The sequence below is a fragment of the Strix aluco genome, chromosome 1, assembly GCF_031877795.1.
Source record: "Strix aluco isolate bStrAlu1 chromosome 1, bStrAlu1.hap1, whole genome shotgun sequence".
NCBI lineage: Eukaryota > Metazoa > Chordata > Aves > Strigiformes > Strigidae > Strix > Strix aluco.
Window position 1 is genome coordinate 31,642,981 of NC_133931.1, and position 15,608 is coordinate 31,658,588.

Below are 15,608 nucleotides of genomic sequence, written 5' to 3' on the forward strand. Positions count from 1 at the left end.
TTACCAAGTGCAAAGAAAAGGTCCAAGGCAAAAGAGTGCACGGAGACCTTCGTTCTACTCCTTTGGGCAAGCGTGCATCGTGCAGTGATGCTTCATCTGATGTTGAGAGTTGGGAAGCTGTGGCCAGCAGTGTTTGAGGTTTCTCTTCATGTAGCCATAGCATCACCCATTGCATGCAAGGTAAGCCATATTTTGTCTTTTGGAGTCATAATACCTGCTGCTTGGGCAGGGCAGAGCACCACCTCCTCGTCTGCAACATATCGCTGATCAGGTTGCATAGGAGGTGTAACTTTTTCCCTAGACCTTTACTCATTAAACTGCCCATATGTTTAACTTGGAAGGAACCCAATCTGATGGCGCTATACTTTGCTTTACTGTGTAAAAGGGAGGATCTCGCTTTCCTTCTAGTATACAGACATATCGTGTATATATATAGTACCTTCTCTAAGTGGTAGGCTTCTTCTAGACAAGATTACCTCTTAAGAAAGCCTTTAAAAATTGCCAAGAAAATTGGACACCACAGACCAAATTTTACTCTTCAGCCAATTCCTAGCTGTGAAAAAAATTAAAGCAGTCCATGAATAATAGTTACTCAGCCCCAAGGCATGGATGAGAGAAATTGCATAGGTAGCACAGCTTTGTTTCTGTTTCCTTGTTGTACAAGTGTGGTTTTCCCTTCCCAGCCATGTCATCACTGGGCAGACATGATGAAACACGTGCTATAGTTGCATAGCTGGCCTAGGTAAGCTTTACTCCAGCTTAGGAGCTACTTGCTTGGGCAATACTAGACCGGGGATTGTGAAACAATACATGAACCTGCAAGTTTTCATTTGTATGTCAATATGCACAAGATCTTCTAGCGTATCGGCATTTCATTATCTCTGAGCTAAAAGAGCTGGGCATAGCCTGTGTTTTTTCAGTGAGCTTTGTGCGATACTTCTCAGTTTCAAGCCAAACAAAGCCATCTTACTCTCCATAATGGCTTAGCCTAAGCAGCGTGGGTCCAAGGCGTCCTTGCTGTGGTTCTGACCACTGCTGCATCTGCTCTGGGTGGCCGGCTGCTGGGGACAGGCAGGCTCACGCGTGCCCGCGTGCAGCGTCGAGCCAACTGGAGCCCCCATCCTTGCTGATGCCACAGAGCATTACTATAATGCAATTAACACACCGGCAACCTCAGCGTATGCCCTGCACACTGTCAGCAGCGCGTTCAAAGCAAGTTTAAAGGGAAATGCTTACATCGAGGGCAAAGTTTACTGTGGCAATGGTGTGACAGCCACCAGTTGTATCCTGCCTCAATGACAGGAGAGAAAGCTCCAGAGCCTGCAGTGACCAGAAAGAGCACTCCAGGCTTCATTTTCCTCATTCCAGACAAAAATGACCTGATGTCAGTTCCAGCCCAGCTCACAGCGACTGCAGATATACGAGCTTGTGTCTAACTTTGGAACCTTTAAAAAATCCTCTTTATTTAGCAGCAGTATCTACCCTGAATATAAAAATATTTTTATTTATCTTCAGAATTTGATAATCCGCATAGCCATTACAATGTTAAAAAAAGAGATCAGGATGACTACAAAAGCATATTAGCAGGGGATACCTGCTCACAGAGGGGACTTTCAGACTTTCAGACAGATAATACTCTGGCATGACTTTTTAGAAACCTCAGATGTACAAAAAATTATCCAAAAGCTCTATGAATAAAGCCAAATAAACCCCCCAACTTTGTCCTTTCTGTGTGGTCTGGAACAATAAGGGCATAAGAGCAAGGACAAGGAATGGCAAAATGATTTGGAATAAATTAGGAAGAAATTTTTCACTGTGAGGGTGGTGAGACACTGGAACAGGTTGCCCAGAGAGGTTGTGGATGCCCCTCCCTGGAAGTGTTCAAGGCCAGGTTGGACGGGGCTTTGGACAACCTGGTCTAGTGGAAGGTGTCCCTGCCCATGGCAGGGGGGTTGGAACTAGATGGTCTTTAAGGTCCCTTCCAACCTGAACCATTCTGTGATTATATGAAATAATGATAAAAGAAATATTTCTACCAGTGCTGAGTAATTAGCCTATGAAATTTAGAATCATAAATTACAGATGTGCCCATATCCACTGGATTTTGAAAGGTGTGTATAAAGTTTTAGCATTGTTTTTTTGAGTTTCATTATGAGTTTCATTACTAAGGATATTGATCTACCACTGTGAAAGTAACCTCAGGAAAAAAAGTTTGATTTATAATTATAACGATTGCACTACTTTTCATTCTCAGGATGTCACCAAAGAAAGCATTAGAGCTCTAGAACTCTGGAGGGCAGAGCCTGACACATCCTCTACAAAGGAAGGGTCTTCTCAGTGTGATGTGGATACCAACGCCTTTCCCAGCATTGTGGAGTGAGAGGGACTTAACTGCTGCTCTACCTGTTGAGCAAAATCCTGTCATAAGGTGTTAGGAATATCTACCAGATCAGGGCTCCCAAAGGATTTCATCCTGGGGCAACAAGGGCTTAGGTGTGAAATAGATCCTCAGGGCACTGTTGATGAAGGATAGCTTTTGGAAAAAGCAGAGTCTTGCAGTGGGAAGAGACAGGCTCTCCCCATGTTGTGTCGTTCAAGCATTAGCTTCCAGTTCTGATTTGCCTTTCAGAAAAGACCTCCTCTTTCATGGTCTGTAGAATCTAGGGAAAAACATTTGGAAGCTAAAGTTAATTTTTACTATTATCCCATTCCCCTGGCCAACACACTAAGTTTGCCAAGTGTGTTGACTACATGATTCGTGTTCAAAAGATCTTCTAAGAAAATTCTTGCCTCTGGCATCTCAGGCAACCATGCAGGACTGGCAGGTCTTCTCTAGTTTGTTGTTCTAGACTTGAAAAGCCACATGGTGTTGGGTTTACATCCTTGATTCCTTCTCAAGATATGATCTTACATATCTAATATCTAGGCCAGAGAAAATCTATAAGGAGGTAAGAAATTACATTGCAGTTTCCTGATTTTTTTCTACGCTTCTGACACAAGATAACTTCTGGTACTGATTCTGGATCTTTTTCTTTTATGTGCAGCCTAACTTGATACTGATCTAGCTATGTGAAGGAAAGGAAGAATTAATCATGCAATTCTTAAATTTGCCATTTCCAGTAAATACTTTGGAATTCATTTGAGAAGTGGATTTTGAAGACAAGTTCTATAAAGCCCCAGCTAGAAAAAAGAGACTTTAAAAACTCCATAAAAATAATTATCGTTTCTTTTATTCGAAGTGATTTGAACCATTCACTCACCAGCAATGAAAAGACAATTCAGTGAATCTGTACAAGAACTGTGTTTGAGATGACAAATTTGCTGGCTTTGTGTGCTGACCATGCTATTTTTACCGTAAGGCTGGTCTTTGACTCCTCGCTGAAAAAGGGTGGAGGGGTCAAAAGAAACAGAGAAGTCGTGCCTGAGTAAGGAAGGAGTTTCCTGCAGGGATTGCCAGTCTGAGTTGTGAAACCTGTCCATAAAGGACTCCTCTTTCCCAGGCTTTGCTTCATACTGACAGAGCATTTTCTTCATAAACAGGAGAGCATTTTCTTCATAAACAGGTCTGCTGGTTCACTTTTCCTGCTATTTTGTCTTAAACGTTCTTTTCATATGTAAGCAAGTCAAACTGCCTCATCCAGTGAAGCACAATGCAGAGATCTCCTTTGATACACTAGTAACCTCTGCTGGCAACGCTGCCAGCACGTAGGAGACTGCTTTAAGTCAAACAGAGAAGCAGAGTCTCTACACTCCCCATAACTCTGCTTTCAAGCACCACTTTGAAACTTAACGAGACATGATCAAAACCTGTTGGCAACTCCTTTGCCCTCACACCTCTAACATCTATCCCTGGGCACAGCCTTAGTTTTGTAAAATCTTGAGAAGGCCAGCTCAATGTAAAGACTGTTGTTAAGTTAAAGAGGATCAGAAGCAAAGCAGCACCTCTAACCATTCGTGCTGCCCTGTCTCAACATTTCTCAGTATACAGAGTGAGGCTGAACGACAGGAAGAGAACAAGTAGTGGTCCACCAGGAGCAAAGCACGTTGGCTACTTGAAGCTACTGCAAGCTCTTGGCAGAAAACAAAAGGCTCAGAAGAGTGACTCAGGCCTTCCAGGGAAAAAAGGTGAGACCGGATGAGATCAAATAGTTCCAGGAAGGAAAAAGGCTGTTACGCCAGGAGGAGAAGGGAGAGGAGGGAAGTGGAGCTGAGAAAGGCACCGCTGAAAGGTGACCTGTCAGTCTGAAGGTGACCCCAAGCCACCCAGTGGAGAAGCAGGGCCCAGCATCCGGGGAAACCAGTTGCACACGCAGATGATGAGGTGGGCAGTAAGCCAGCAACTGTCAAACTACAATTCTTAAACTGTAAGGGGTGCATACACCTGCACAGGGAGAGTATGCATGCAGAAGATACATTTGGGAATCAAAGTCTTGAGAACTGTTAAATACAGTCTGAGGATGCTGAAACTGGGGGGAGGTGTGTGCTTCCTTACACCATATAAACTCCTTGGTCATTCAAAATTCATATATAGTAGAGGTGAAGAACTAGAAAAAGCCAGCCAAAACTAGTGTATTCTTCCACATCTAACAGGGCAAATACTTCTGGGCAATATTCTGAAATTGGTAGATGACACCTTTTGCATGTTCACAAACAGCAAAAAGGTATTAGACTGCAACATTTTCAAAATAATTGAGATTTAAAGCATTTTCCACTCCTCAAGTGGGGTTTGCACAGCAATACTGTATTGCACCTAGGTTTTCCTACAACATGTCGCACAAAATTGCCCAAACTGAGATCCCCGCAAATAACAAGGAACAGAATTTGCACTGGCATGCATGAACTACCTCTGATAGCATGTCTGTACTTGTTTCTACCTTGCAAGAAAGGCATCAGGATGCTGCAATTTTGTACTTACTTGTGCCTGCTAGTAGTTAAAACTTGCTATGGAAATATTCACTAACAGTGCTGCTCCCGGTTAAAATCTTTAATACCATTATCTTTTTCTAAAAACAATGCTGCAGATATTTAAAAAGGGAGCACCCTGACTAGCTAGTGTTATCTGAATGGCACATACATCTGTTTCAGGACTATTTTCCCTACACAGTGACAAGAACTTACAAATAGGTATTTGCACGATAAACAGGTCTAAGATGATTCTAATAATTGTTTTAAATCTCCAGGCATTAGAGATCTAGGCATTTTAATGTCATCACCTGCTATCAAGACACCCTACATGGACATGGTGTTTCTATTTAGCTAATCCTAGTGTTTTTAGGGCCTGTTCCAGTTACTTTTATATTTAGGCAAGCGCCCAGATTTTTGGTGGGGTAATCAAGATTAGTGGGCCAGGGAATAATAACATGCAAAATCGATGCTCACCCAGCCCTGCTTTGTTCTGCATGACTGACCTTAATACCCTCTACGTCCACAGCCCTAGACTGTGCGTGTCAGGAAGATGTCAGAGCAGCAGGTCGCTTGGCTTTGTTTCAGTGAAACAGCAGCAGAAATTGATACTGTATGAACAGCTTGCAGCAAAGTTATTTAAATGCTTACAGAAGAAATTCATTAAAGATTATCTTTAACTTACTTGAAAAATAAATTCATACATTTATCTATATGGTACAGGGAGAGCAATTTTCTACTTGTTAGCATAATAATCACCAGAGGAGTACCTCCTTGCCCATATTGTTTATATCACTTCAATATTTTGTAGTCTTGAGAATGCACATTTGTAGCTTTATTTTTCTGCCCTGTACGATTTCCTTTATACCTTACATATTCAAATCCTAGTCATTACTTCTTTTTCATGCACAAAACATATTGGAGTTTCACCACTGCAAATTGCAGCTACTAGCACACACAGCAAAAGCAGCATCAGCTAATGCCTCATCCACTGAATTGTCAGCCATCTCTCAACGGCTACGTTACAGGCCTTTGGCCTAACCTGGGCAAAAAGGTTAGGCATCACTGAGTGAAAAGGAAAGCATCCAGTAAGAGCTTGTCTTTACAGAGCAGGATGCCTATCCATGCGAGTGAATTAAAAAAAAAAAAAAAAATCACCTTTCTTCAACAGCAGAGAGGATTTATTTTGGCTATAAAAAGCCTGAACTAGGATCTTCATTCCCCAGTCTTGGGCCAGTATAAACACTATAGAAACTTATTATTACTTAACCCCTGTTTTACTCTTTTAAGTACTTACAGATGGCTAATTATTTAAGATGGATGTAAGTGCTTCACATCTGAACACACGTTTTACACATTTGACGTTGTACAAACTGTCAAATAAAAAACTTTAAAAAAAACTATCACAAAAATCACTGACATATTAAGAGGGCTTTTGAGCATATGAATAAAGGAATTGATAATTCTGCATTTTTTTCCCCTTGAACAATTCTCACCTTCCCTGTAAAGCTTCTTCAGGTAAAGTTATGCTATACAACGTTCTTCTAAACTGGGGAAAAAAAAAAAAAAAGAAGAAACCAAAAGTGGCCTTTGAACAGCCTTATTTCTATTTGGTTCACTTTCTACGATACTCTTCTAGATTGACAGGATTTAAAATCCTCTCAAACACTTTCAGATGTTCTCGTAACTCCTCCACTAGAAGGGAGCTCAGTAGCAAGTTCAGGAGCTCAGCACTCTGAAACCGCTTGGAAGAGTTGGTGGCCTAATAAAAAACAGGGTAACAGACTGCAGAGAAGGTACCCATCCCAGACTACGTCACTCACACCTACTGTCCCGCACCTAAATTTCATTGACCCATCTGCCCCTATCATCTTATCCCACTCTATTTGTTGCAAACACATGGAAGACCATAAAATATCAAACATCTTTAGCACAGCTCTGCTTCTCCAACATACCACCTTGACTTCAGCACCCTGGTGAAGAAGTTGCGAAGAACTACCTTGACAGTGCTATTGAAAGTTGCTTTCAGAAAGGACAGTGTCCATTTACAAACCACAGCAAAAGTAAGGTAAAACTAGTTTCAGATTTGTGCCCTAAATCTACTGCCAAATTAACTTTGGAAATATATGTATTATAATTTATAGAAGTCAGGCATCTGATTAACAACAGGCAGAACCAATGCGTCTCGATAGTACTGCACCTGCAATTCTCAAAACTGGAACTTTAATCACATTTCCATTATGAACTAGAACAAAACTGATGCACATGAAATACATGTGCAGTTGACACCTTCACCTGCACAACCTGAGGAGAGATTGATCCTCCCAAATCCACAGAGCTCTGCAATACAGAGGATGAGACAAAAAGCATTTACTTTAATAAATAACAAGGTTGGACATAGGGCTATAAACACTAAATAAAGCTCTCCCTTTGATCTTTATAAAATATTTAATGAAATCTCCCAAAATTGAGTGACAGAAATATCACAAAACTGAACTTCAAAGCTGCCCTTTTCTCCAATTATCAAAAAAACTAACTTACATTTCCCTTTGAGCTAAACTTAGTTGCTTTTACGCAGGATGAGTAGCTCCATTGCCTTGTTACTTTAATTGCTGAGCTAAATTTACATTTAACAAATTTCACACTTTCTTGAAAAAGAGGAAGAAAATGGCAGGGACTTAGCAACAGATGTAATAAATATAGTATTACGAAATCCACTCTGTATTTGCAGCTTGCTGTTCCTCAGCTAAGTCAATGATGAGTACTTTCAAAGTTTTCTTTTAAGTTTTGTATTTAATAATTTTCAAAAATAATAACCATTCTAGTATTTTGCATTCCACTGTACAGAAATTTTGTAGGAAATAACGTCCAAAGAGATGTCTTCACTGTAATATTAATTTAATAGCTAATGTGCATTACTCACATTTATATGCAAATACATATGATATGAGTCCAACATGCAGACAATAGAGGCAGCTGCTTAAACAGATGCATTCATGCATCTTAAGCCACTCTGACCCACTAGTGTTAGAAGATTTGTTGATCCACTATGCTTTCCTTCAGTTGAAGATGGGGAACATTTAAATGGTTCGTTCTGCTGCAAGTTAAACAGGTCAGTGTTTTGCCCATCTCTCTCTTTCAGATTTTGTTGCACAGGAGAAAAGCCTTCTGTGCAGCCTGCTGTTTTTAACACATGTAAATGCAAACATAATTCTTTTTCTGTTCTTCAGCGACTCTTCTTGCTTTTCTGTTCTTCCTTAAGGTCTTTTGCATTACACCTGGACCTCAATGCTGTTAGCATTTCTACTGTCGTCAAGTTGGCTCCCTTCATTATCAATCGCTCTCCATCAGCTGTAAGGGGAAAAAATTTTAAGAAGTCACGAAGTCTAAGTCACAATTACTTTAGTACGCAGTTCTGCTTTGCATATATAAATCCAAATACCCTGTTCATCTTGTCTGATTAGAAAGTACTCCACTTATCAAGGAACTCGATTATGCACCATCAACAAACAAATATATTAAACTGCACACAATACACATGTAATTTTCATTTCTGTATTGCATTATTGGAAAATTGGAAGCATTTGTCTAGATATACCTATAGTAAGAACATATATTTGATGAGAATGGCTCATACTATGCCCTCCAAGTCATCTAACAGAAGGCACAGAAGGCACTGGAAGGCATAATTTCCACACATGGCTCAGTGTTTTAGCAGCATGTTGTCTGTGGTCCATTTAACTTACTTCTTTAGCCAAAACAACAAATTGGTTTACACAATTTGGTGGTTGTAATATAAAAAAATTAGTGAGTACTAGGATTTCTAAAATTATGAAATTATTTTAAAACAGGGAGGAGGCAGTAGAAGTATTGTACCTAAGTTAATTATTTATTTTTGCAGGATTTGCCATATTCAAACCCATATAATGCAATAGCATGCATGGCATCCATGTTCCAGCCCCATGTTTGCCAACTACAAGGGCTGCAAACTCTTCACTTGGAAAATAATCAGCTCTTGGAAAACAAAGAGTTCAGAGCTGTAGCTCTTGGCATTAGTGAAATAAATTGTTTTGGTTTTATGCTGTGAAAAACATTAAGCTTTACTGCTTAACTCTTAATACTTCACAGTTAGAGACAAGGATGGGAAAGACAGAGGCATGGGGAAGGGAGAAACAAGGAATGTCAACACTGAAGTAAATAGACTCTCCCAAGCAAAATGAAGTACATTCAACACACTCGACATTTCTACCGATTGACTAAATATATAGAAGCTTAAAGAAAAGGGGGTAGAAGAATCAATAATAATGAAAACTTTAATGGGCTACATGACATATTGGTCTATTACAGCACAGCAGGAAAGAAGATGCAGCCAGAGAAAAGGACAAAAGCAGATTAGAGCCATCTGTTCACAGCCCAGAATCTGGGCCACTTCCAGAACTGATGAAATTTCCACCATCAATTCTCTGCCTGCTCACTATACCCTCAAAGGAAACCAAGAAATTTGTTGTACATTAGTTGACCTCATTCTGCAAGTCCATCTGCACATGTATGGTCTTACCCATATGAGCAGTTCCTTCAAACTGCATAGCAAGTTACCCAGTCGCATAAGCAACTAAAGGTATTCAACTTTTCTGTTCTCAAGACTGAGATGCCTCCACCACAGATAACATTAAAAAATTACAGAAAACAGATTCTTACATCGAAACAGAGCTACACTTACTTCCTTGGAATTGTACATGACTGCAGGGTCACACATGTATGTCACCAGAAAAGTAGACACAACCCTAAAGTTAAGTCAATTCTTTGATCTAAGATCCATCAGATCTAACTGTAGTACAAAGACACATATACACATTTATCTAGACATCAGGCTGTTAGTGACTCCCACTTCCTCTTTTCCTCCCAGCTGCACATCTAGCTATGGAACAGAATCAAAAAAAAAGAAACCACAGTAAAAAAAATCATGGAGAAGACAATAACATCATAACAACACAAACCCGGAAGGTCTTTTTTTGGTCAAGATTAAAAATTAGTTCCTTACCAAACATAACATCTACAAGTGGTTCAGACCCATCATGTCTCACATCAGCAGTCACTTCACAGTTTCTGTTAGTGGCCTGGATTTTCTTATGGTATATACATTCAAGAAATTTTCTGAAAATATATTTGAAAATACATTAAGTATGTTGTAGACAGAAATTAGAGTAAGTATATTTCTAAAATTCATTTGAGTATCTTGATATTGCTGGGCAACAAAAGTATTAACAAAATAGGATTTGTATTTAATAATTTCAGAGAGGTACTTCTTATGAGATAATCAGTCTTAAAAATCCAGATAGTTCTTATATGTAACATGTAAAAAGCACACCAAAGAATTTTGCAGAAATTCAGTGTATGCACTGCCTGCACTTCTCTCAGCTGGATTAGTAAAAAAAAAAAAACCAAACCAACAGTAATTTTCATTTTTCTTTATACCTTGGTTGCTTGCCAATGTTTCATTGTTTGGGTTTGAGGCAGAATTTATTTATTTAATAAATCAGTCTCCTGTAAATTTCTGAAAGGCATGACAGCTACTTGACATTCTGGTGGCTTAAAGACTTTCTAAGTTAAGTTGTGCTACTAAGTTCATTTCAAAAGTAGATGTGTCTGTAAAGCTATTGCAAAATGACATTTTACAATTGTTTGGTGCAGAACTTGCACCACTCAAGATTTCTCCAACAGTTAATTACCAAAACAGAGCAGCGGCTGTTGCCCCCTCTCTTCCCCATCACCAGCATTTGGACTAGTGATTACAGACCCCCACCTACAGACTCTGCAACTGAGAGGGGTATCTCGCTGGGTAGTTTGGTAAAGCTAAATGCACATGCCTACAGGCAAGGGTCTACGCTTGAGACACAGAGATCCTCCAAAAATCAGCACAGAACGCATGCTGTGTGCATCCTAGTAACACATACCATGAACAGAGCCCTTACGACAAACAGTGTCATCTCACTCCAAAACGTCAAGGTTCTGCCTAGACTAAGCTACAAAGCCCTGATAAATGCAAGCCTTCAAAGACCAAGATCGTGAAAGTTAAAAGTACAGCCGATGCGGAAGTTTGGGAAAAGAAGGTTCTTCTCCAGAGCAGGAACAACAGATGCTGCCATTTCCCTCGTGATTTGCTCCCAGGACATCTTCTTACTTTTGCTGGCTACAGTGACAGCAAATCACAGGGCGCTGCAGTCACAGCAGTTTTAACGGCTTCGTTTTGCATCTGTCACTGCTGCGACCTGGGCAGCCGCCGGCTGGGACGGCCGCTCTCCCTGCCCTTCCGCGGGCAGAGGGGAGCAGGCCTGTGCCTCTCACCATGCCTGGGCTTGCGGCAGGACCTGGGGCACAGGCCGCACTGCGGGCGCATGTAACCCCAGCCTCTACACTCCCAAATAAATAAAATTAAAGGCAAAAAGTCCAGCCCTCACATCTGCCGTGAAACGTACAGAACCCACGCCCCGGGCACAGGAAGGGCGCTGTGTGGTTTACAGGCAGGGGAGCCCGGCCAAGGCCTCCCCGCCGGGCGCGGGCCCGACGGCCAGAGCGGGGCCGGGGCTGCCCCCGCAGCCCCCTCACCTCGTGCTCTCCACGTTGGACTCGAAGGGGCAGAAGCGGACGACGATACTCTTCACCGGCCGCAGCACCACATGAATCTTGGACGCCATCTTCTTTCTGCCCCCCCAACTACAGCTCCCAGCAGCCCCCTCGAGAGGCGGGAAATGGAGGCGGGCGCCCCGTCCGCCCCGCAGGCACCTGGGAAATGTAGTCCGCGGCGGCCTCCCCCTCGGGGTGCTGCCGACGCCCGCCGGTGGCAGCCTTGCGGCCCGCCTTCCGCGGCCGTGGGGGCGGAAGGCCACGGGCACGGCGGCGTGGGGCCCGCGGCCCGGTGTGCCCTGTCGCTACCCCCGGTGGGATGGCGGCTGCCTGCCCTACGAGCCTCGTTTAACAACCCGAGGCGCTCGGGGCCGGGCTCAGTTATGGCTGAGGGAGAGAGCGGGACTGACTTGACCAACCTGTCCCAGCTCCTCCCCTGACTCAGCAGTTGCAGATGGCAAAAAAAGAAAAGGCACACTTTTGACATAAAATTGACATAAAAGACCTCCTCTGGGATCTGAAGCAGAAGTAGCAGGCCCTTGCACCGTTAAGACTTGCATGCAGGAGGCAGGGGGCATGGGGTAACGCCTATGGGAGGCTATAGTATATAGTACCCATACACTTCAGAAGCAAGGTTGCATTTGTTTTCTTTGTGTTAAATCTATCCCTATGATGTGACAGCTTTTGATGTCTTCCAGAAGTAGTTTATTTAATACAACTGAATAGATAAGGATATTAATGAGGATGAATGAGGAATAGCCAATACGGCCAAGGATAAATTAGAGGCAATATTTCGCAAGACAACAAGCAGAAGAGCGACTTGTAAGAGGCAATGCTACTGTAAGTGAATATGTTGTGGGTTTTTTTTCTGGCGGGTTAGATACAGCAGTCCGCAGCTAGCCTTTAAACAAAGGTTTTTGGATGTTGGTGTGGTTGGTGCCAGCTGTGTATTTTCCACTAGATGGCAGAACCCCCCCTGATAAATGGCTGCAGCGGCCTCCTGGCTCCCTGCTGCTCAACAGCACCCGGATCCTAGCGAGGGGTAGGGGTGGGATGGAATAAACCCAGTAGCAATGGCATTTCAACACACATTGTGAATTTCTATGCACTAGTCAATCCAGACCCATGCTTCCGATCTACAGGAGCTGCATTAAATATCTAGCATCCCTCGTAATGGGTAACTGTTTCTCAGAAGCTTATCTTTGTTTGTTGGAAGTTCTCTTTTTTAATAAAAATCACATAGTCCTTGGGAAAAATCATCCTCTTCACTGAGATTTAGCCAAGAGAAACTAAGTAGCAAAACTAAAACAGCGGGGTCAATGTAGTTTTAATGTTTTTATTCTTTTTCAAAAATATATATCATAGCCTTCCTTTATGGGAAAAAATACATTTCTGTGAGATATCTTTTGAAAGACTCCACTGTAACCAATAAATGTCTGATTTAAATAGGAATTTTTCTTATTTAATAGGGTCAGATACCAGCCCAGGTAAATAGAGCATTTTACATTTTGAGTAAATAGAGCATTTACGTTTTGATATTTTCATGAAAAATATTTAGCTTACATTGCACAATTAAATGAAGGGAAAGTTTTGTTTACTCCTTTCCACACTCAGATCAGTTAACTTTCTAACATTTATTGTTAGCAGTAGAAGTTGCATCTTTCCCCTTAAGCCATTTGTTTGGAATAATCGAAAACCATCTCTGCTTTTTGAAATTAATTTTTAATTTTTGAAGTCTGAGAGATTTGCAATAATGTGAAAGAACAGGTATCTGGTAACTGAAAGGCTCTGTGTTCTTTTCCTCCCTTCAAAGAATACACTGTGAAATGAAACCAAGGGCTCCTACTCATCCCTACGAGTAGGAATATCCTGTCCTTGGATGCTACCCTACTTGTTGATGACCAGGTCTTTCTCAACACTTACTCTAGAGGCAATAGTTTTAGCTGATGATAATTCTGGTGACAGTGCTAACTTTTACAGCTACTAAATTGGATAGATAAACAGCTATTTAAAAAACCCCAAACATTTCTTCATCTGCTTTTAAACCCAGGTGGTGGTTAACCCCCATATGTTGGACTACCCTCAATTCATGCCAGAGTAGCTCCAACTGACCCCTGAAGCACAATATTTAAATGACATTTTAGGAAAGCTGATAATTTATCTGTGAAAGACCTTGAATCAGTCTCTCCAGCTCCAGCAGGTAATCTGGGAACTCTCCAAAGTCTGCATTTGAGACTGTTCTCCAGGGACGTACTGCAGAAACTGAATGATTCATGATTCTTATACCTAGAAATAATCATACACATTCCTTAAGCATAGTAACATGAAAAGTTATAAAAGTTGTAATATTATAATAGAAACGCTTTTAGTATTCCTTTCACCAAGCTGATCTTTTTTATTATAAATGCTGCCTCATCCCAAGTCTACAGACTTTCGTGTCATTAGTTACACTGAAGTGTAGTCACAAGCCCATAGATGATTTATATCTAGGCACCATGCACGGCAAGGAAAAAATGCAGCCATGTTTTACAATTTAATTATGAAGAAAGGCAGAAAAAGACTATAATATTAATTAAAGTAAGTCATTTTTCCTCTTTTCTCATTGATCCTCCCAGCTCTCTTAGATTTAGGGAGGATTATTCTGCTTTTCCCCCTGTTTCCTACTTACCACTTCCGTTTTCTGTAATGTTTTCTGACTAGAAAGGCCCACATTTCAGAACTCCTGAAATCTAGTATCTCCATGGTTTGGGCATGCCTGCTTTTAGTACCTTGGCTCTGGCTTTTGATTGCTCTTCAGCTCATTTCTTCCTTTAAAATCTGATGGTCTTTCCGATTTTTCTTCCAAAACACTGCGTGAGAGAGGACTGTCAATGCTGCATTTCAGGTGCAGTGTTACACCTCCACGCACTTACTTGGTTTTGGAGTCTTGGATCATTATCTCTGTTTGTCCTCAGCTGATTCCTTCCTCTGCATCTTTATGCTTTTTTCCTGGGTCTTTCTCTGAGTCTTTTCACAAAAACCAATAGGCCCAGAATTTAGCAATCAAAATGTCATGTCTGCACATCTAGTTACCATGCTGTGTAGTCCAGGAATAAAATGTAATGCTGCCTTCAGGGCAGTAGCCAGTACTGAGGAGAAGTGAGCCAACACAAATCCAGCAGCCTGCCTGTTTTGCACTGAGGTGATACTTCCAGATGGCCACCCAGAAGAGGCTCTTTGAGAAAGACAGTGTGCTGGACCTGACAGGAGACACAAATTATTTCTGGAAACAGAAAAACACTCTGACAAGTGCAGTATCATGGAGCATATCTTCCTAAGAGCAATGGACAGAGATGGTCAAGATCACAAACGACTTGTAGGAAATCATTATAAAATACTAGTGCCTCATTGAAGGACATGTTGGGATGAATCCCCTACCGTACTGGAGGAATACTGCTTATAGTCATAAAAATATAAACCAGTCTGTGTTTTCTGTCTGGTTTTATTTTTTCCTTTGAACTGAATATTCTTACACCATATGTCAGTTCCTGAATTTAAAAAATATTTCCCCAAAGAGAAGAGCTCATAATGGTCCTTTATTCTCTGAAAACTGCAGAAGTCAAGCATACTTTTATACTAATAGAACTACTATACTAATTTTGCCTATCATGTATAAACCAACTAATAGTTGTAATCTGTTAATGTTGTTCTCAGAACAAAACTAAAGTCAACCAGCAAAGATGCCACTTACAATGAGCTTGGTTTATAATTAATTCTGAAATAGTAACTCTGCATATCAGTTAAAAATAGCTTTTATGGGAGTAAATAAACAGATTCCCTAGTTGCTCTTTACTCCTCTGCAAACATGTATTTCTATTGCCTGAGGTTAACAACTGCCAGCAGAAATGTTTGCTAAAATAACATGTAGCATTTAACTGGCTGAGAACATACTGTGCCAGTTCCTGACTTTTGTATCCTAATTTCTTGAGGATAACACTGAAGTTTTTCAAGCTACACCTTCATATGAGATAGAGCAAAAGCTTTAATTTGACTGTTTCCCTTCCCTAATAAATAGTACATTGAATACATGCAGCTATCATTTG

The 15,608-nt window shown here is 41.1% G+C and overlaps 1 protein-coding gene across 1 annotated transcript; it reads right to left on the reverse strand.

The window, feature by feature from the left end:
• Positions 1-7,783: 7,783 nt before the first annotated feature.
• MRPL53 (mitochondrial ribosomal protein L53) lies at positions 7,784-11,624 on the reverse strand. Its single transcript, XM_074816827.1, has 3 exons — positions 11,509-11,624; positions 9,944-10,056; positions 7,784-8,253 (listed from the first exon to the last, which is right to left on the reverse strand). Exons 1-3 carry the CDS (start codon positions 11,595-11,597, stop codon positions 8,129-8,131), a joined length of 327 nt encoding a protein of 108 aa, XP_074672928.1. The 5' UTR covers positions 11,598-11,624; the 3' UTR covers positions 7,784-8,128.
• Between the last annotated feature and the right edge of the window lie 3,984 nt (positions 11,625-15,608).

What these genes read in the sequence shown, in the direction of transcription:
- MRPL53 (XM_074816827.1), bottom strand. Translation starts at nt 11,597, where the DNA reads ATGGCGTCCAAGATTCATGTGGTGCTGCGGCCGGTGAAGAGTATCGTC. An exon ending in TCCAACGTGGAGAGCACGAG is followed by an intron (nt 10,057 to 11,508) that starts GTGAGGGGGCTG and finishes ATATATTTTCAG; the next exon opens with AAAATTTCTTGAATGTATAT. An exon ending in ACTTGTAGATGTTATGTTTG is followed by an intron (nt 8,254 to 9,943) that starts GTAAGGAACTAA and finishes TTCCCCTTACAG; the next exon opens with CTGATGGAGAGCGATTGATA.